The following is a 20,315-nucleotide window of genomic DNA, read 5'->3' on the forward strand; positions in this document are numbered from 1 at the left end:
TGGACACACTTAAAGCTTTGCTGTGTTTAATAGTTGTTTTTCCATATTTCAGTAAATGTTGTTACAACAAAAATATAAAAACAAAACATAAAATAAGTCCAGATTCCTCAAACAAACAACAATTTTAAATTTTATTTTGACATCAACACAGGAAAACTGTAACTACTCATGTCCATTATGACTCATTCTCCCATTCATCATGGAGTTCACCACCACCACCATTATTTTATGGACAAGCAAAGCTAGAATAAAGTCTTTTCATATTTATTGTGGTATTTGCTGTTATAATCATGTCTAAATTTATGGAGTCATGAGATGCCACTAAACAAATGAACCCTTTCAATCTAAAAACTACAGTGTTGTTGATATAAAACGCACATTATTAAGCTTAATCTTGATTGATAAACATGTGACTGGTTCTACTGATAAAATACATTTTGATAACTTGCTGCTGCCATTATTCAGCAATACATTATGAGAAAAATAAGCCCAGTCATTCCTTCATATTTTGCTACTAATATCCATTATATCAAGTCTATAACTGATACAAACATTTCTTTTTTACTAACAGTAAATATGCTCATTTTGGATCTCCTTGAGCTTGTTTTTTCTCACAGGTGATGATGTACCTGGGCAGGGCTTGATAACTGCTAAATATGACAAAGATGTCAGACACTCCTTTCACACTGTCATACCTAACTTGTGGATCTGTCCCTTTAGCAGGTGGCAGAATGAGATCTCGCTGACCCTCTGTGGAGTCCCCTCTCAGCACGTCAGCCTCCACAAAGTACAAATACTTATCCTTTTCCTCCTTCCAAACGTCCATGGCCTCCTTCACTGTCCCAGCAAAGTAGATGCCTTCTCCATATTTTGGGTCTAGATCCAGACAGGAATAAATATGTTTTGTTTCTAGGTGTGTTTTAATTATATTATCTGTAGCTTTGATATATATAATGTTAGCATACCTTCAGGTGGTGCACACTCTGCATGGAAACCAATTTGGCTAACCATCTCACAGAACTGTGCAGGTATGCGCTGAAACATTTTCTCAGAGGAGCACCCCAGCTGGTTTTTCTTGAGGTCAAACAGCTTCTTCAAGTTTAAGTTCTCCACTTTGTCCACCTAAAAATAAAACATTTCATTTTGAAATAAGGCACAAGGCTTATTTATATAGAGGAAGAAACTAATAAGCAACCAAATCCCTAAGCTTAATAGTAACCCACGAAAAGTTGAGGAACATTTTATGAAACATAATTTACCTTTAATATCCACAGACCAAGATTTCTAAAATCAAATATTCTTTCTTTGAACTCCCAGCTTGAGTTGTCCACTGTTTTTGTCTTTCTTTCTCTTTCACAAGGCACTTCAGCTAACAACTTGAACATTTCATCCTTTTCCTCTCTAACAAACTCCTCCTGGACAGTGCAGAGCATGGCCTCCACCTCCAACACAGCACCCACAACATCCTCAGCTGAATGCCCATCTACTGTTAGGCAGGCGTGACCCTTGGACAAAAACTCCTCAAACTTAACACCCTTTCTGGTTAGACGAGAGAGCTGCAGGTATTGCTTCTCACTCAGGTGCTGGATGAAGTTGTTGTAGATAACCACGGAGGGAGAGCGCCTGAAGAGAAGATGAGTGAGCCATTTTTCAGCCTCATGTAGTGATTCTTTACAAGGACTTCTCAAACTGATCTGTGGAGTTGGAGCTTTGTTGAATCTTAAGTCTTCTTTGTTATCATATGCTGGTGGAGAACACAAAAGAGAAAAATCACTGCTACTATTATTTTAATTATATTTGAATGGGATTAATAAAATTATAACCATCCCTCCATGCATTTACTTTTCTACATTAGTTTTTCTGGATTTTACAGAAAACACCATAACAACAATCAGTGATGAACAACCAAGCTTTCTTATTTCTTTCATGTTTTTATGCTTATATCTTCTTGACACCTTTCTTACAGGGTGAATGTATTCATTAGCAAAACAGCATTAAATATCTTAAAAAGACAAAATGTACACTGTTGAAACAAAATACTTTTTAAAATTAGTTTTAACTTTTTAACTTGCTATGGTTTTACAGGTAGTTAATTAACTGAATATAGGGACTTTGATAAAAACAAACCAACACTTAGATCAGTAATAAAAATGCTCATTACAAAGGTACTGAAAATAATCTAAAAAGAAAACAAAAATGCTGATGTATTGTTTTTTAATGTTCTAATGGAGCAGCACTGCTTCACTGTTTTACCTTGTCTGAAGCTGGAGTTGGAGATTTTGTGCTGGAGAGATTTCATTTGTCCCTCAAAAGCCTTTAAAGAAAAGGTAATTAAAAATATATTATTTAAAAAAAAATTGACAAAACAATAATGACATGAGTTGCACTTGCAACACTGCCAAACAAACCTAGTCAACAGTTTCCAGGAGGTGCAACAGTGCTTCCCACCACAACAAATTACAGATATGTATCTATTACAATGATAGTTACTTAAAATTCTAAAATCTTGACAGAATATGCAAAATACAACCTGAAATGTGTCACGGTCAGAAGGAAATATGACAAAGTAAACATCCATCTTTCTTTGAGCTGTTTGGGCAAAGTCAGCCACTGCCTCTAACATTATGTATGCAGCTTCTTGTTTAGGAAACCCGAGGTGTCCAGTTCCGATGGCAGGAAAGGAGATTGAGTTGTGGCCATTTATAACTGCCATCCATAAACATTCCCGTACTGAATCAGAAAGGGACTGCAATGAAATAATAAGAGAATAGAGAAAGAAAATCCAAGCTCTTATTATAGTCCAAAAAAAGCATCTTTTTTAAATTTTTATCATGATTTTTCAGAAAAATATATTATGATCTTTTGGTTCGAAAGTGTTTCCAAGGATTAAACTGTATTTTAAAATAATTGTCATATTATATTGTATGCTTTTTGTTTAGAGTTACAAATATAAACCAAATGAAAGTCCTTACAGTTTGGAATGTATCACACAATGACTATATTACACTATATGGACAGAAGTATTATGCCAAAACTTTTAATCTGAATTTAGATGTTCAATTCAGTTCTATTACCACAGGTGTACAAATTCAAGAACCTAGCTATTTAGTCTGCTTTTACAAACATTTGTGAAAAATGGGTTATTCTAAAGAGCTCAGTTAAACATAATTCTGTCATAGCATGCCACCATTGCCACAACTCAGTTTATGAAATTATCTTCCTGTGTGTAATGGGTAGTCCCAGTACTTTTGCCCATATAGTCTATATATCAGCATTTGACTTTTATGAAAATGATACACAAGATTTCATGTTATAATCTACCTTGTGTGCTGCTGTTTGTTGATTATGGAAACTGCAGAAAGTGTGAAACACCTCCTTACACCATAGTTTGTACGCTTTTGTAATGACAACTTGTTGCCCAGAAGGAGCCTTTAGTATTTCATGCTGCATTCTGTCGCCTGCTTTGCTCAGCAAAGCATTTGAGATCTGACCCATTTTCAGGTTTCTGTCAGATGATGCTGTGTTTACAATGACATCTGTCTAAGAGGATGCAAGAACAATTATTATATGAAAACAAATTGAACAAGAAAATACACAATGTAAAAGCAGTGGCCATAAAAATACACTACTGTAACTTGATGTGCACACTAAAGTAAACAAAAACAAAAACAAATGTGAAGAACAAGCTAACTTGCTGTTTAATAAAAATAGCAATTGAGAAACAGTACAAGACTTTACCTTCTGATCCTCAATTTTATCACTCTTCAGGGTTATAAGAACGTTCCCAATCTGGATGTTTGCTGTTTTGGCAGCACTCCTGGTGTTCCTTTCTGCTGCTTGGCTGTATGACAAACTTGGGTTAGATTGGTTGGGACCTAGGATGTAACGGCAGGCCATGTACATTTCTGTGACTGTTGGCTCATCATTGTTTACAAAGAAGATCTTAGTAGGAAGTTGTCGATGGGGAAATCTTTCATAGTAGTCTTTCACAGTTGACACTATAGTTTTTGCACAGTCTGACCGGGGGTAATTGAACAATCCAGAGCTTATAGCAGGAATGGCAAGACTGTCCAGACGATATTGTGTAGCTTTCTGAAGAATACTCGTGATGGTTGTTTTCAAAAAAGGTTCAGCACGTGAAACTTCGGGATAGGAGGGGTTAGGTAACAGTTGTGGACCCACAGCATGAATTATCTTCCTGCATGGCAGCGACCCAGCATTAGTGACAATGGCTTCTCCTGTTGGTAAGGAACCATATTTTTCGGTGTAATTGTCACTCTCCGTTTGGATTTGAGGACCACCAGCTTCACACAGAGCTTGAGCAAGGCCACCACCATGATGAAGAAAAGAGTTGGCAGCATTGACAACAGCATCCACTTTGAAATCGGTAAGATCAGCCTTCCACACAGACACCTCAACACCTGCAGGCAGCTTGACAGAAAACCTCTTCTCTGGGGCAACAGTCTGCCTCTTCTGCTGTCCACAGCTCACATCACTCTCAAAATCCACACCTTCGAAGGTGACCACACATCCAAATTTGCTGTCGAGGATATGACTCAGAGCAGATCTACTTTGTTTTACAATGTTGAGTGAGGATTCATGAAGGGGGATTTCTAATTTATGATCCATGGTTCCTGAACAGAATAAGACTGTCAGTGAATCAAAGAATGACAGAAGCATCACAGCTAAAACAGAGTTTGTTGCTGTTTTCTGTTTGCCTTTTTACTAAGTAATAAATCATGAAAACATTTTAGCTAATATGTAATTGGCTAAGATATATATTTGAGCAGACTATCTAAAAAACATGTACAAGTAAAACACAATCAATAATTGATTTTTCTTTGCTGTGTTATCTCGTAAACCAGGTATTAAATTTGTTTATGAAAGGTGCTATATAATTAAAGTTTGTTTATTTAATTATTATATTTAGAAAATTTCTGATCTATTTCATGTTATATTAGAATATTCAAATTTGCTTGTAAAAAGGCAATTCTAAGTGACACCCACTGTTGAGTGGCAGTGTTTACATAAAGGATGTCATTCAATATCAATCAAACTAGAGCATTATAGAGTTTATTAGCAAATCAAAGTATTGTTAATTATTGCTGATTTTATAGAGATTACAACAATGCAGTCAAACGATCTGTTCACTGTCTGCGGCCTGTGGTAACTTTAATTTGCACTGAAAATGCAACAACTAGGATCCCACCCACTGTAGGTTTTGTGGATAATAATAATGATAATATGAATATTAAATAATGTATTCTATACTTTTGTGGTGTTATCAAGTCTAAAATAGCCTGTTTGGCATTGGAGAATAAGTTTATGCGGCTCACGTGGTTGCAGGTGACCTACCCAGTAAAATTCCGTGTGAATTGCTGTTCTATCGTCACTGCAGCAGAGGGAGACAGAGACAAACAACGGACACTTTTAGGCCACTCAGAAATAATTTACCTGCTCCACAAACAACAACGTCGGGACAATTTTCCGTGTGCTTGAACACCGCTTGACTCCGTACTAAAGAACTTTATATATTTTCATAACATGTTACATTTGTACAATTTACGTAGAGAAAACAAAACTAAGTCAGTATTGTATAAGGTTTTGTTTTGTTGGGGTCTGTTGCAGTTCACTCACTACTTGTACACTGCGTCGCAGAGAGATAAAAATCATAGCTTGCTAATCTAACGTTATTCAGAACTTTCTTTTACCGGGTAGACCAGTATAAATGAAGAAACTGTCAAACATTTGACGTTTCTGCGTCCTTTTTATACATTGAAAAGCGAGCAACATAACACGCGACCAGTCAACGAAAGTTGCTTTTGCTGGTGACTGGAAACATAATGCATGAACAACACACACTCGACTAGCTTAGATAAAACATAGGTTTTAGTTTAAACGAATATTGAGGTTTATTGCGCAGAAGCCAGATACTCACCGTCGCACACTTTCAGCTGGAAAGTACCGAAGTGAAGGAGAAAGCGAAAGAATGAAAAGAGGGCGCGGACGTCTCCAAACTGCCTCCGTGGACTGCAGCCAAGTGTAAAAAGGTGTTTTTCAGCCCTTTCTCTGTAGCTGCACCCTGTTCTGAGCCAACCCTTCAAGGCCAAACTCAACAACACGCCAATAAAAACTGCGTTTCGTTTCATAGGAAACAAAAGTGAAACTAGTTCAGAGCAGACAGCAGCCGGCCTGCGAAGATGGCCGGCGCACACTCCTATCCTCTGCTCGTTGAACTCGAAGAAACCAAAATACCCAGATTAAAAACCAAGTTAGTGAAATACTTTCAAAGTAAGAAATCTAACGGTGGTGGCGAGTGTGAGGTGGAATATGAAAATGGCAGCAGGACGGCGATGGTGCGCTTCCGGAGAGAGGAGGGTAAGTTTGTCACAATAAAGTCATGTTTGCTTTATTTAAGCAGCTACAATATGATTTTTTTTTATCGACGGAGTTATGTGGTGACATGTGTTTGTGCTGTGTCATAGATCAGAGAAACGTTCTGGCCAAAGAGTCGCATCAGATCAGTTTGGAAAAGGGCGTTTTGAAGCTGACGGTTCGCTTACCCACGGAAGAGAAATCATCACGGGTGCGAAAAGTTTGTCATGAATCATTTATCAACAGCTGTTCTGTTCTGTGTACCTCAAATCTGTTCTTATATTGACGATGCTATTTATGAGATAAGGTTTCACTGTTGACAGTGCACCGTGAAACCTACGCACCTCTAATTTCTGTCGGACCCTCCTGTTCTCAAAAGGAAATGCGAGAATATTCAATTCCTCAATTTTGTGTGACCCTTGAGCCCCTCTACAGACTCCAAATTATCAGTCAGTTCCGTTGAACGTAAATCTGACCATGTTTATCTTTTACTGGAAGTCATGTGACTTTATAAAGCTAAAGCTGTGCTGCACACTGCTCCTTTCTTCCTGCCGTGCGGATATTGTAAAAGTCAAACTCACTGCTCGGAAAGCATTACTGGGTGCGGTTTGCTTAACAAAGCTGATAATGAATTTGTTTGCATGAATTACTTTTTGGACCAGCAAATATTTATGGCGCTTACACACACACACACACACACACACACACACACACACACACACACACACGCTATAATTCTAAACAAATGTGACTAACGTGTATTTTTTGTATTTTCTTTATACAGGAAACTCCGTCTGATAAAGATAAGAAGAAATGTAAGTACTGAGTGAGCAGAACTGTGTTTATAACCACTAGTGTAAAAGATCAGGAAGTCCTTTCACTTGTCCACCCCTATAGTTTATCTACTTTTAGTATACACCACTGTCCACTTTATTAGGTGCACCTTGTTAGTATCCTATTGCAGCGGTCTCCAACCTTTTTTGCGCCACGGACCGGTTTATGCCCGACAATATTTTCACGGACCGGCCTTTAAGGTGTCGCGGATAAATACAACAAAATAAAACTAGTACCGGTACCGAAAAAAGAAGATTTATTCACAACACGCGTGAAAAGACCCAGGAAAACCAAGTTAACGACAAAAACGATAACAAAATAACGCTGAAAACCGATAAAACCCTGAAAACCATACATTTCACACCTGAGCCTCAACTCTGGCGGCCCGGTACCAAACGACTCACGGCCCGGGGGTTGGGGACCACTGTCCTATTGGACCCAAATTCTGACCCTAACATACAAATATCATCAGATTAATCAGACATTGCTACACTTTCAAAAAAAAAAAAATTGTCCAGTTTTGGTGAGTGTGTATGAACTGTGGCCTCAGTTTTCTGTTCTTAGCTGACAGGAATGGAGAACAGTGTTGGTCTTCTGCTGTTGCAGCCCAGCTGCTTCAGTCTGTGACATGTTGTGTTTTTCAGCATCCCTCACTTGTAACAAGTGGTCTGACCATTATCCTCTGATGCCTGAGATCACCGAGCCATTGCTGCCCCACAGAACTGCTGCTCACTGCATATTTTCTCTTCTTTGACCATTCTCTATAAACCCTAGCGGTGGCTGTGTGGGAAAGCCCCACAGCTTCTGAAATATTCTGATCCGCCCACCTAAACACCAACAACCACAATATATACTAGAAAATCTCTAGGTTACACTTAGCAGGCTAACTGTGCCAATGTTAGCTATTACTGCAGTAAATGATAGTTGTACATCTTTGCTTTGAGCCATTACATGCTTTACTGATGGCTAAAGTTAGCGCCATTTGAAATCATTTAGTATCGTAGGTAAAGTAATTTCACAAGCTAGCATTTCTACTTAGTTATGATTTTACTACTGATGACTTTCGCAAACAACATTCTGTTTTCCAGCTAGTTGTTAACTTAACACTTCACAAATCTAGCAGGGCTACTTTGTGACACTGGAAAAGCTGAGTTAACACAACAGCCCTGGGTGTTTGAATTAATTAAGTGATCTCATCCACTCGAGGCAGGTTGTCTCAGGTAGTTTTCTCAGACATTCATTTTTTTTTCAGATGAATAGCAACTCCCCACCACCAAACACAATTTGGAACTATTCAGTGTTTGTATTGTATTACAAGTCCATCATCTCCTATTTGGCTTGCCTTTCATTTGTACTGTTTTAGTTGAGTTATTATTTGAAGTTAAATATTTGTATAAAGGAATGAATTCAATACGTGTGAGGCCACTGAAAGTACCTCAGGTTCTGTGACCCTTTCTGAACTGTATTTGCTAGATAGCTTGTGATTTGTCTGTTTAGCTAGCATTAGTAAGAAAACAAAACAAAAAAAACTGAATCTGTGAATCAGAGATTAGACAAGCTGACAAGCTTTATGAGATAAAACTGCCTCTCCCTCTCTCTCAATAAAATATCCAAAGCTTCATGCTATTTTAACATAGTGTGCTTTACACTTCAAGACTGGTAGGATACACTAGATGTCTCCTAGACGTTACGTCAATAAGACCATACAAAGTCTGATTATTTTTTTAAGTCAATATTAATGATTATTCTTATTTTAATTAATTTATTGATTAGTGTGAGGCAATAGCTGTGAGTGAAACACCAAAATAAGTAATTAAAATATAAGTGTTTTTAGTCTTGCACTATCTAAAAAGTATATGTTTGTTACACTTGGCCACATTTGTCTTTAACAGCAGATGTTGCTGCAGACAAACAACCTGCTGCTGATAAAAGCAACCCGACAGTTCAAACAGAAACAGAAGGTGGAGACGATGATACAGCAGAAGAAGAGCCATGTTCCACCTCGGCCGTTTTAGGGAATATTCTTGATAATACCAACCAGGAGTTCTTGGAGATGCTGGTGGAAAACATCACAAAGTCTCATGACTTCACTTTGGAATTCTTTCCTGACATCTCCTCTGCTGTGGTGACTTTCCAGAGTGGAAAAGGTACTCATTTCAGAATGAAATATTTATGATATGATAATATAAAGTTTAACCGGCCGTTTGATGCTGAAATCTGTATTGCATAACCAGGTCCAACACTCATTAACATAAAACAGCATAAAAATATGCCACAAATGTAATAAAAGAATTTTCCAGGACAATGTGGCCATTTTATTTGCCTGAGTTAGAATGACAAAGTTTTCTAGCGCACTAATGCACAGGATAGCAAAGCAACACAGACTACTGGTAGTGTAATGTACCTTGCTAATTATAAATGTGCTGATACTTCATTCTTTATCCTGCAGAATTTTTTTTGTTAAAAATGCCTTAAACCGTTTTTTAATCTCTATTTCACAGAAAATGCTAATTTTGTGGCAAAATGCCCCCAAAACAAAATGTTCACCAAGAAGGGATTTTCTGTTCAACCTCTCGAAGTCACAAAGCAAGTTCTAGTTGACGACATTCTACACTTCAGTGAAGAAGTTTTTCAGCTTTATTTTGAAAATGAAGGTGGGGATGTGGAAGAGGTCTTCCTTAATGAAGCGGAACAGTCTGCTGTCATCACATTTAAAGATCATCGAGGTAATTTATTTACACTACACTGTATGTTCCTGCAAACCTACAGTTATAACATGTGTGAATAATAATATACAGTATGTTACATTCTTTCTTCAAGCTGTTCAAAAAATCTTCAAGAAGAAGCATTCCATAAAAAAGGAAGAAATCAGAGTTTATCCTTTTTATAAAACTCTGGGCGTGGCCCTCTACGACAAAGACAAACCTTCACTGAAACTTCCCGCTGCCATCTCAGAGCCCATTGACAGTGCTGTCCTCAGATACCTAGCTCAAAATAAATCAGCAGCAGAGACCATTTGCAGTGAAATGGAAAAACACTTCTGCATCATAAACCTCGGCCAAACCACTGTGACCTTGAGTCCTGTGTCTTCTCTACTAAAGCAAAAGGATGCCAAAGCCATCATCAAAGAGTGGACTGATACTGTGAAGTCAGCGTTTGCACAATCTGTGTCACAGTTCAAATCTGTGAAGTTCTGTCCAGATTCAGATGCATGGAAAGAGTCTGAGAAAAAGATCAGAGAGATGTTACTGAATGAAAATGTGATTGTAGTACCTGATAAAGACAGAGGTGCTTTATCAGTGGCTGGTCCTGTTAGTGATGTCAACAGACTGGAGAAATCTCTTTCTGAAATTATTAACAAGATTGCAAAAACGATCCACAGGGAGAAATCAAGTAAAACCGAAGAGATCAACGTGTCACCATCAGTTTTTCATCTCCTGTGTCAGGATGGCCTTATGGACAAACTTCTACTTGTGTATCCAGAACTCAAATTGGCACCGGAGAGTCCTAATCTGAAAATAACTGGTTTAGGGGAAGAGGTTAATGCAGCAAGCAAAGTTATATTTGACGCAGTACTTGCATTAAAACGACAGAATCTGGAAGTAGATAAATATGTGCTTGAACTGTTGAAGGATGAGCAACAAGAGGAGCTTACAGATGCTCTCCTCACATCTCATCAAATAAACGCAGCGTTTGAAATCAGTGGAAACAGAGTGCAGCTCCTTGCTGTTTCTGACAGAGATCTGTCTCATGCTCAGGACCATCTAGGACAGCTGTTAACAACTCAGTACATTAATGTTGAAGACAGTAATGTCCTGAAGAAGCCAGAGTGGCAGCAGCTGGTCAGTCACTTAGAGCAGGCTAACAGTAAGCCATGCAGAACTCGAATCAACACAACTGCTCAACAAGTCGTGGTGTCAGGCTACAAGGATAGTGTCATAAAAGTTCAGCATCAGCTTGGTGACTTCTTAACACAGAACGCTCACATAGAAGAAACTGTTGTGGTCAAAGCTAATGCTGTCGTTAAATACTTGGAAGATTTGAACACATCTTGGATGGAGAAAGTGAAAGACAAGGTGAGAGTGTCTTACAGAAATGAGGCCATCTGTCTGAGTGGATCCAGAGTGAATGTGACACATTGCAAGACTGTGGTTGAAGGTGCCGTCTCTGCTGTAGTCTTTGACAGTCTGAATGTTTACAAGCCTGGAGTGAAGAAGCTCTTCCAGGAAAATGAAGCTTATTTTTCCACAATCAAAACTAAAAGTGGTTGCCTGGTTCAACTGGTCGATAAGCCAGGTGGTGGACAAGACAACATTAAACAAGTACGAACACCTTTATACCAACTTAAGATGCCTGGAGGAGTAGAAATTGCTGTTTACAAGGCAGATATGTGCAGTTACCCAATGCAGGCAGTTGTGAGTCCATTTAATCAAGACTTGAAACACAGTACTAGTCTTGCAGCAGCACTTTTGAAGGCTGCCGGCCCTCAGTTCCAAGATGAATTTTACAAAATGAAAAAAACAAAGGGTCAACTCAAGCCAGGAGACTGTGTCATAACTGATGCAGGAGGAACACTTTGTTGCCAAAAGGTCATCCATGCTGTGGCACCCAAGTATGAAAATCCACAGCAAGCTTCAGCTCAGTTGAACAAAGTTGTTAAAGGAAGCTTAGAAGCCGCTGAAAACCACGGATGCGTCTCAGTAGCTCTTCCATCTATTGGCAGAGGAATGCGCTGCTTTCCCCTCAAGCAGTGTGAACTCACCATTGTTAAAGCAGTGAAGGAGTACTGTTATGAGAACTATGATGACATTACCTTGCAGAAGATCCATTTCGTGAACAATGATGACATTGCTGTTCAGGATATGGTGGCTGCTGTCAGGCAGGAGTTTGGAAACCTCAGTGACTCTCATTCTCACCAAGGTCCTCATCTCACTGCTCCCACACAATCAGTATCACAGTCTACTGGATCTGACCTGTGTCTGAATCGTGTGCAGACCAAAGAAGGCGTGGACATCGTTCTTACAAAGGGAAACCTAGAAGCTTCCACGGTAATTCAGATTTTGGCTGTTTATATCTAATTAAAGTGAATAATAAATAAATTAATTAAGAGGCAAATTGTCCAGTACAGGAACCAACGACTTCATGCATTAACTATTTACATGTTGCTGTAAAGTGTCTTTTTGTTGAATGAATTTCAGGGGTTAATTTGGAGGGGGTAATACATGATAAATATGTACTAACAGTCTGCTAACCATTTTTTAGATGGAGGTCGTTGTGAACACTGTGTCTTCAGACCTTGACCTCAACAGAGGTGCAGTCTCACAAGCCATCTTGCGTGCAGCTGGACCCAAACTTCAGCAGTTAATAAATGCGCAGGGTGCTACTGGAAATGTTGGTGAGATCATTATTACTGATGGCTGCCAACTAAAGAGCAAAAAAGTCTTTCATGCAATCGCACCTCACTATAAGGATCAAGCCACATCTGAAAAGGTGAAGTACCTTACATTATAAGGTAAACGTTTAAGCTTCGAGGTTAAAAAGCCTGTTTGATCCAACTTTCATGATGAATGTCTTTATATATAACTGTCTTACAGACTTTGAGAGGAATCTTTAAGGACTGCTTGAACATGGCAGAGGATAATAATCTAACATCCATATCCTTATCAGCCATTGGTGCTGGAAACCTGGGTTTCCCAAAAGATCTCGTAGCTTCTTTGTTGTTGGATAAAATCTTAGAGTTTAGCAAAAAGAAACACCCCAAGCATCTGAAGAAGGTCGTGATTGTACTTTACCCCAGTGATACACAAACTATCCAGGTAAGAAAAAATAACAAGCTTTGAAGCAACACATTCTCAGTGCTAACCAGAAATCTTTTAGGTCAATTAACCATCAGCATTTTTAACCAGTAAAATCTATTTTTCTTTTGTTTCCATTGTAATCTTCTTTTGTTGGGGGTAGAACTGACCATATGGGGACAATATTATCAGCTAATGCCAGAAAACCTGGCATACTGCATCCATATACTCTGATATTTTATCTCAGAGATTTTTATACTTTTTGATCACTGTGTAGTCATTAGATAATTTTAGCTACCCTATTGTTTTTTTTTATTGTTGTAATTTTAATGTTTATCGTACATGTTAAATCTCAATGGGACTACTTGTATAATTGAAGGTTGAATTAAAAAAAATAATTGGCAACAAGTAACAAAAAATAAATTAATTAATAAAATACTAGTATTTAACTCATCAAAACGTCTTGGAAGGCTGTTAGTAATATTAACCATGCTGACTCAAGTTAGCAGAGATAAAGCACAGCACACAAATGAACACACATATTTCTTCTATGGGCATAAGGCCTACTTTTGGAGACAGCCTCCAGTAGTAATTAAACTTGTTCTGTTGTGTTATTTAGTTTCAGGTTTGGTGTCAAATTGGTGAGCTTCAGTTGAAGTAATCGCTCTTCTTTTCTGTCTGCAGGCTTTCAGTGATGAATTTCAGAAGAAGTTTCCCAGCGCCTCAAGTGGTTCAACAAGTTCTACACAAAGTAAAGGCAGGCAACACTGTTTGATATGCAGTTGCTATATAATGCTACCAAATAAAACAATACAAACAAAACAAAAACTGGATGTATTTTTGCCTGTTTTCAAAGAAATGTAACAAAACAGTTAGTACAAACATTTGTACTAACTGTAATAATAAACTCTATTATTTGTCCATATCCTAATGGACAATTAAATTAATAGTCAAAATTAATGAAGTTCTATTTTGTAATAATTTATTGCTGATAATTCTTTATTTTTGTCCATTTCCAGGAGGCCCCTTCTCTAAAATCACCTCAACCTCAGACATGCATGAGACCAAAATGGGCAATGTGACTATACAGGTAGTAACAGGAGACATAACCAAGGAGACCGCTGATGTCATTGTCAACTCCTCCAATGAAAACTTTACTCTTAAGTCAGGTAATAAAACTTTACTCTTAAGTCATCATAGTAAGAACTACAGTGCTTGAGCTGTGCCAAACCGTTAACAGCGGTTGTTATTATTTTTTTCCTGCTCTAAATATTTATTTTGACATATAAATATTAAAGATATTATAATAATATTTAATTTAATATTATATATTAGACATAATATATATTTATATATTAATATTTAGGTACAATATAGAGGATAATATGTAAATATAGTCCACATCTTTAAAGTATTTTTAGATAATAATACACAAATAAGAAAGAAGGTCACAAAGTAATTGTATCTTTCAGATTATGTGTACAGTATGTATTCAATGGTGATGTAACCTTTGCCTTCTCCAGGAGTGTCTAAAGCTATTCTAGAAGCAGCTGGTCCGGCTGTTGAAGTGGAATGCCGCAACCTTGGTAAGAAATCACACCAACCTTTTATAACGCTGTAATTCAGAGTTGGCACCAGACAGTATGGCCTTGTACACACTGAAATTTTTAATAAGGCTCATTAACATACGTTACCTTCACCTTTAGGTGCTGAGCCCAACCAGGGCATGGTATTGACGAGCCCCGGTAACCTGAAGTGTAAAAGGATCCTCCACCTGGCTGGACAGACAGACCCAGTAAAAATCAACAAGACTGTGAAAGATGCACTCCAGTTATGTGTGAAAAGCTCTTTCACCTCTGTATCGTTTCCTGCCATCGGGACAGGTGAGGTTTAGAAAGCATTTTGTCACTGACAGGTCACATATGTAAATGTCAGTTTTAGGCCATGATATTTTTTGTAGGTTAAGCTAAAATATGTTGACAGGCTGCAGCTTGTGCTGTACTGGATTGATGTAATTCAGGAAGTTGTGAGGAATGCTATGATTATAAAAGCCTCCTAACTTCCTACTGTAGCTTTCTAACTGATAAACACAGGGTGATGAATAATCCTCTGTTTTCAGCCAACTAAAGGCATTTTGTTATCTTGGGGTGAACTGTTTCCTCAAATGTATGACATGTTGTGCTCTTTCTCTATTCGTTTGCATTAGAAGGAGGCGTTGTGTACTTAAATACAATTTAAAATACATTTATTAGATTCTTTGGATTTAATTTGCAGTGAGTTTGCGTTTAGAAAGATGTGTATTGAGAGATACATCAAATTTCCTTATCACAGAACAAATTTAACATCAAGTTCAAAGAAGGTTTAATGGAGAAATTTTAGAGCCAGGAACAGTAATAATAGTGTTTTAATGGTGTCATCTGTCGATGTGGCTCGCCCCAGCAGTCTTCAGTGTGTGTTGTCCCTTTTTTTTTTAGGTCAAGGCAATGCACAGGCAAGACTGGTGGCTGATGCCATGTTGGATGCGGTGACTGATGTGTTGAGCCAAAACACTGCCAGCCCCCTGACTACAGTTCGCATAGTTATTTTCCAGAAACCTATGCTTAAAGACTTCCACAGCAGTATGCAACAGAGGGAAGCTGCTGATCCCGATTCTAAGGATAAAGGAGGGTGGAACTGGGGATGGAGCAAATTCAAATGTAAATACATAAAACGAAGAGCTTTTGGTTTCACATTCTCAAATCACATATCTCTAATCAGTTTCAAATGTTAAGTTCTAATGTTGTTTTTGAAATTTGTTATTTCAGCAATCTTTACTGGTGGAAGTGCTGACAAACCAAAGAATGACAAAGATTTTGTCATTGACAGTCTGAAAGTGGAGGCTACTTGTTTCCACATTTGTGGTGACACACAAACCAGTGTTGACTCTGCAAAGAAATGGATAAATGACAAGATATCCCAAGAATATCACAGCATGGAAATTGGAGACAATGCCATCCATAGTTTCTCTGATGCAGATCGACAGAAAATTGTTGACATGCAGAAGACCATGGACATCAGCATAAGGACTGAAAGCAACAAGCCAAAAGCCACAATCACTATTGAAGGACTCAGCAGGGATGTGCTCAAAGCTAACACTGAAATCATTAAAATGATGAGCAGGGTGAGAGACGAGGAGGAACTAAACAGGAAAGTGGACCTGGCCAGCGCTGCGGCAGACTGGCAGTATCAGCAGTCTGGGTTCCAGTTTCAGAGTTTTGATGAAATGACCAACTTCCACCTCGAGGAAGCACTGCAGCAAAATTTACCAACTGTAAAAGTTACATTCAAGGGTCAAGATTACACTGTCACCATGCCAAGAGGACCTGCCACTGACAGCCAGGGAAATATCCTGGAGATAAAGAGAATTGACAAGCTAAAAGGTATTTTAATAAAACCAAGAGTAGTAAAGTAAAGTAAAGTAAAGTAGTAATAAGAGATCAGCAGTGTGTTAGCATTTGAAATCTTGCATGGTTTCGCCTACTGGTAGGTCTCTCAGAGTTTTCACTACTGAAAGCTGAAGTATCTCCCCAAAAGCTATACAATTTTATTTTGTTTTGTTTTTTTAATTAATTTGTTACTAGGTGATGTTCCTGAAAACTGGGAACAAATGAAACCTAACGCCACCAATCAGGCTTTCCCATTACAAGCTGGGACACAGGAGTATGATGAAATCCAGAAGCTGTTCCAGGCCTCATGCAAACAAACCATTACCAAGGTAGCATCAATCACATTGTCTATTGTTTTAGCACATTAGCATTAGCCAAGTCAGATTACTAGATTAAAGTGTTTTTTCAGGAGTAAGTAAATTTACAAAGCAGCAGGTGACACAGAATTTATATCTCAATAAACGACATTAAAATGTTGTTCATTGAAAATGTAAAAGTTGCCCAGTAATATTCAAGTGTTAGTAGATTTGACACTGTGTGACGATGTTATGTAAATTATTTCTTTTCTTGCTCTTAGATTGAGAGGATCCAGAACCCTGCATTGTGGAGCGGTCTACAGGTTAAGAAGCGTGACATGGAGGTGAGAAATGGTCACCAGAACAACGAGAGACGTCTTTTCCATGGCACCTCCGAGGACACTGTGGCTACCATTAATGACCGTGGCTTCAACAGGAGCTACGCTGGAAAGAATGGTGAGACGTTTGTGGGCATTTATTTTGATTTTGTCAGAGAGCTCATAATAGAGACAAGGTGGGAAATGGGGGAGATACTGCCCATAAAGATATATTTAGATTAAGGAGATAGCAGTAAGCTAAAAAAAAACAACTACTAAAAGAATTTATCTCCAGGAGGTCCCAGAAGACTAATTAATAATAAATAACTGTTTTTTTGGTCTCTACTGGAAACATGAATTTAATGTTACATGCCCGTTTGGTCATAATGCTTTTAAGAGTTGCAGGTCATAAACACTTTCAAAAGAAACTTTGATTTACAGAAGTTTCTCTGATGCTTCATACCCATGCGGTATGTTCAAATTGTAGTCTTTGAGAATATCTACTACTGCTACTGGTAGAACAACAACAATAATAATAATAATAACAGAAAATATGTTCGATCTTTTTCATTGGCTTTCTCTTCTATTCTCAGCTGCATGCTACGGCAATGGAACTTACTTTGCTGTCAATGCAAGTTACTCTGCTAGCAATACCTACTCCAAGCCTAATCAGAATGGGGAGAAGTTCATGTACGTCTGCCGAGTTCTGACTGGGGACTATGCTCCCGGACAACAAGGCATGATTGTACCGCCAACAAAAGGCACCAGCACCATTTCCACTGGTCTGTACGACAGCGTTGTGGACAACATGGCCAATCCCAGCATGTTTGTTGTCTTCCATGATATCCAAGCTTATCCTGAATATTTGATTAAATTCAGCTAGTGCAGCTAGTGAACAAGATTGCAAATCTTAACTAGAGATCACCTTACGTCATTACATATAAGGTGATTACGTTACTCCATATTTTTATTCTTGGACTCTCCTTGAGTCACAGTTCAAAATGATTACATTAGATGAAAGATTTTAATTTCCAGTACATTAAAAAACATGTAAGAACATCAGCATCAGCTTGATTTATCCAACTATTATACAAGCATTAATCAGTGAATGGAAAAAAATATGAAAGCATTACAAAACAAAATTTGTAATGCACTTTGTAACAAAAGTTTACATGTTAATGCAGGTCAAGCTCAGATTAAGAATCACTTTGAAAGGAAAAGTGTAAAAGAAATTAGCTGCTGCTCACATAAACAAACCTGCAGAAATGATCAAGCACAACAATTGTTCTGAATGCTTAAAGTATAATAAATTTAAAGTGGCTTATGTATGCTTGATGTTGTCTCTAATTTTTTCCTCTTGAAGGTAAGCTATGATTTTGAATTTTTAGTTTTTTCAGTTTTCCAAATAGCATCTGTTCCAGATTTCTTTCTACATTTGATCTTTTCAATGTGTATGTTTTTTGATTTGAACCTGAAAAACAGAAGTGTGACTACTAAGAGAGATGCTGATTAAAGTTTTGTTTCCTCCAATCAGAAGTAATAAATATTCAATCTCTCTCTTTTATCCAATTCCAAAGGTTTGTCTAAATTGATTACATAGTGTGATCTATTGATCAATGGGATTTTTTTTGAGCAGTAAAATTGAATTTGAAGACATTTTCTGTAAGCATTTTATTGAAGTACGGAATCTTATTAATTCTTCCACAGTACACAGGAATGTAATGTCATTATTAAGCATGAATTTTTACTCCCAAAGACTAGCCGCTTCAGAAAACAAAACAGCAGTAGCACAAGACGTATATATGTGTGTGTGTGTGTGTGTGTGTCTCCAGAGCTCAAAATATCACCGGAGAGTCCTAATCTGAACATAACTGGCTTAGGGGAAGAGATTAATGCAGCAAATAAAGGTATATTTGATGCAGTACTTGCATTAAAACAACAGAATCTGGAAGTAGATAAAAATGTGCTTGAACTGTTGAAGGATGAGCAACAAGAGGAGCTTACAGATGCTCTCCTCACATCTCATCAAATAAACGCAGCGTTTGAAATCAGTGGAAACAGGGTGCAGCTCCTTGCTGTTTCTGACAGAGATCTGTCTCATGCTCAGGACCATCTAGGCCAGCTGTTAACATCTCAGTACATTCATGTTGAAGACGGTAATGTCCTGAAGAAGCCAGAGTGGCAGCAGCTGGTCAGTCACTTAGAGCAGGCTAACAGTAAGCCATGCAGAACTCGAATCAACACAACTGCTCAACAAGTCGTGGTGTCAGGCTACAAGGATAGTGCCATAAAGGTTCAGCATCAGCTTGGTGACTTCTTAACACAGAACGCTCACATAGAAGAAACTGTTGTGGTCAAAGCTAATGCTGTCGTTAAATACTTGGAAGATTTGAACACATCTTGGATGGAGAAAGTGAAAGACAAGGTGAGAGTGTCCTACAGAAATGAGGCCATCTGTCTGAGTGGATCCAGAGTGAATGTGACACATTGCAAGACTGTGGTTGAAGGTGACGAAATAAAATCAATAATGGGTCAACTCAAGCCAGGAGACTGTGTCATAACTGATGCAGGAGGGCAGCTTTGTTGTCAAAAATTCATCCATGGTGTGGGACCCAAGTTTGAAGAAGACAAACTTGACACCAGCTACAGTACGACAGTCAGGTCTTCTCAATAATAAATTGGAAATAAGCTTAGCAGTTAATCAAAATCTTTAGTTTTAACATAAGATTATCAGGAGAGCAAGTATGGCCTTGTACACACTCAAATTTTTAATAAGGTTCATTACCTTCCATTATCTTCACTTTTGGGTGCTGATATTAGCATGATATTGATGAGCCCCGGTAACCTGAAGTGTAAAAAGATCCTCCACCTGGATGGACAGACAGACCCAGTAAAAAAATCAACAAGACAGTGAAAGATGCACTCCAGTTATGTGTGAAAAGCTTTTTCATCCATCATTTTCTGCCGTTGGCACAGGTGAGATTTAGAAAACATTTTGTCACTGAGTCTGTTGGCATCTGCGAACTTCAACCTCAACATTTTGTCACATATCCAAATGTCAGTTTTGGGCCACCAGATTTTTGTAGGTTAACCTGAACCATGTTGTGCAACTTGTGCTGTACTGGAATGCAGTCATTCAGGAAGCTATGAGGAATGTGATGATTATAAGGGCCCAAGCTAACTAAAGTAGCGTGCTAACTGATAACTGACTTTAGCATTTCAACAGCTGATTAAACACACTGTGATGAATAATCCTCTAATGCTTTCAGCCAA

General features: G+C 38.1%; 2 protein-coding genes across 7 annotated transcripts; one reads left to right on the plus strand and one right to left on the minus strand.

The window, feature by feature from the left end:
• Positions 1–9: 9 nt before the first annotated feature.
• On the minus strand, positions 10–6,149 carry parp9 (poly(ADP-ribose) polymerase family member 9). 2 transcript variants are annotated; one of them, XM_084907712.1, is made up of 9 exons: positions 5,939–6,050; positions 5,356–5,392; positions 3,739–4,634; positions 3,322–3,540; positions 2,531–2,746; positions 2,254–2,314; positions 1,260–1,744; positions 966–1,122; positions 10–876 (listed from the first exon to the last, which is right to left on the minus strand). In XM_084907712.1, the coding sequence occupies exons 3-9, from the start codon at positions 4,627–4,629 to the stop codon at positions 581–583; spliced, it is 2,325 nt and encodes a 774-aa protein (XP_084763838.1). In that variant the 5' UTR covers positions 4,630–4,634; positions 5,356–5,392; positions 5,939–6,050; the 3' UTR covers positions 10–580. The 2 variants fall into 2 exon arrangements, with proteins under 2 accessions (XP_084763838.1, XP_084763837.1); XM_084907711.1 differs by lacking the exon at positions 5,356–5,392 and having other exon boundaries at positions 5,939–6,149.
• Positions 6,150–6,200: 51 nt separating this feature from the next.
• parp14rs1 (poly(ADP-ribose) polymerase family member 14-related sequence 1) lies at positions 6,201–18,769 on the plus strand. 5 transcript variants are annotated; one of them, XM_084907705.1, is made up of 17 exons: positions 6,201–6,378; positions 6,486–6,586; positions 7,160–7,190; positions 9,102–9,356; positions 9,711–9,935; positions 10,030–12,257; positions 12,472–12,699; positions 12,804–13,025; positions 13,689–13,761; positions 14,024–14,173; positions 14,528–14,590; positions 14,711–14,887; positions 15,479–15,700; positions 15,809–16,423; positions 16,625–16,758; positions 17,007–17,181; positions 17,636–18,769. In XM_084907705.1, the coding sequence occupies exons 1-17, from the start codon at positions 6,201–6,203 to the stop codon at positions 17,923–17,925; spliced, it is 5,367 nt and encodes a 1,788-aa protein (XP_084763831.1). In that variant the 3' UTR covers positions 17,926–18,769. The 5 variants fall into 5 exon arrangements, with proteins under 5 accessions (XP_084763831.1, XP_084763833.1, XP_084763832.1 ...); XM_084907707.1 differs by having other exon boundaries at positions 13,689–13,755; XM_084907706.1 differs by having other exon boundaries at positions 9,105–9,356.
• Positions 18,770–20,315: the final 1,546 nt, after the last annotated feature.

This window comes from Perissodus microlepis, chromosome 16 (assembly GCF_051167445.1).
Source record: "Perissodus microlepis isolate ML-2025 ecotype Zambia chromosome 16, ASM5116744v1, whole genome shotgun sequence".
NCBI lineage: Eukaryota > Metazoa > Chordata > Actinopteri > Cichliformes > Cichlidae > Perissodus > Perissodus microlepis.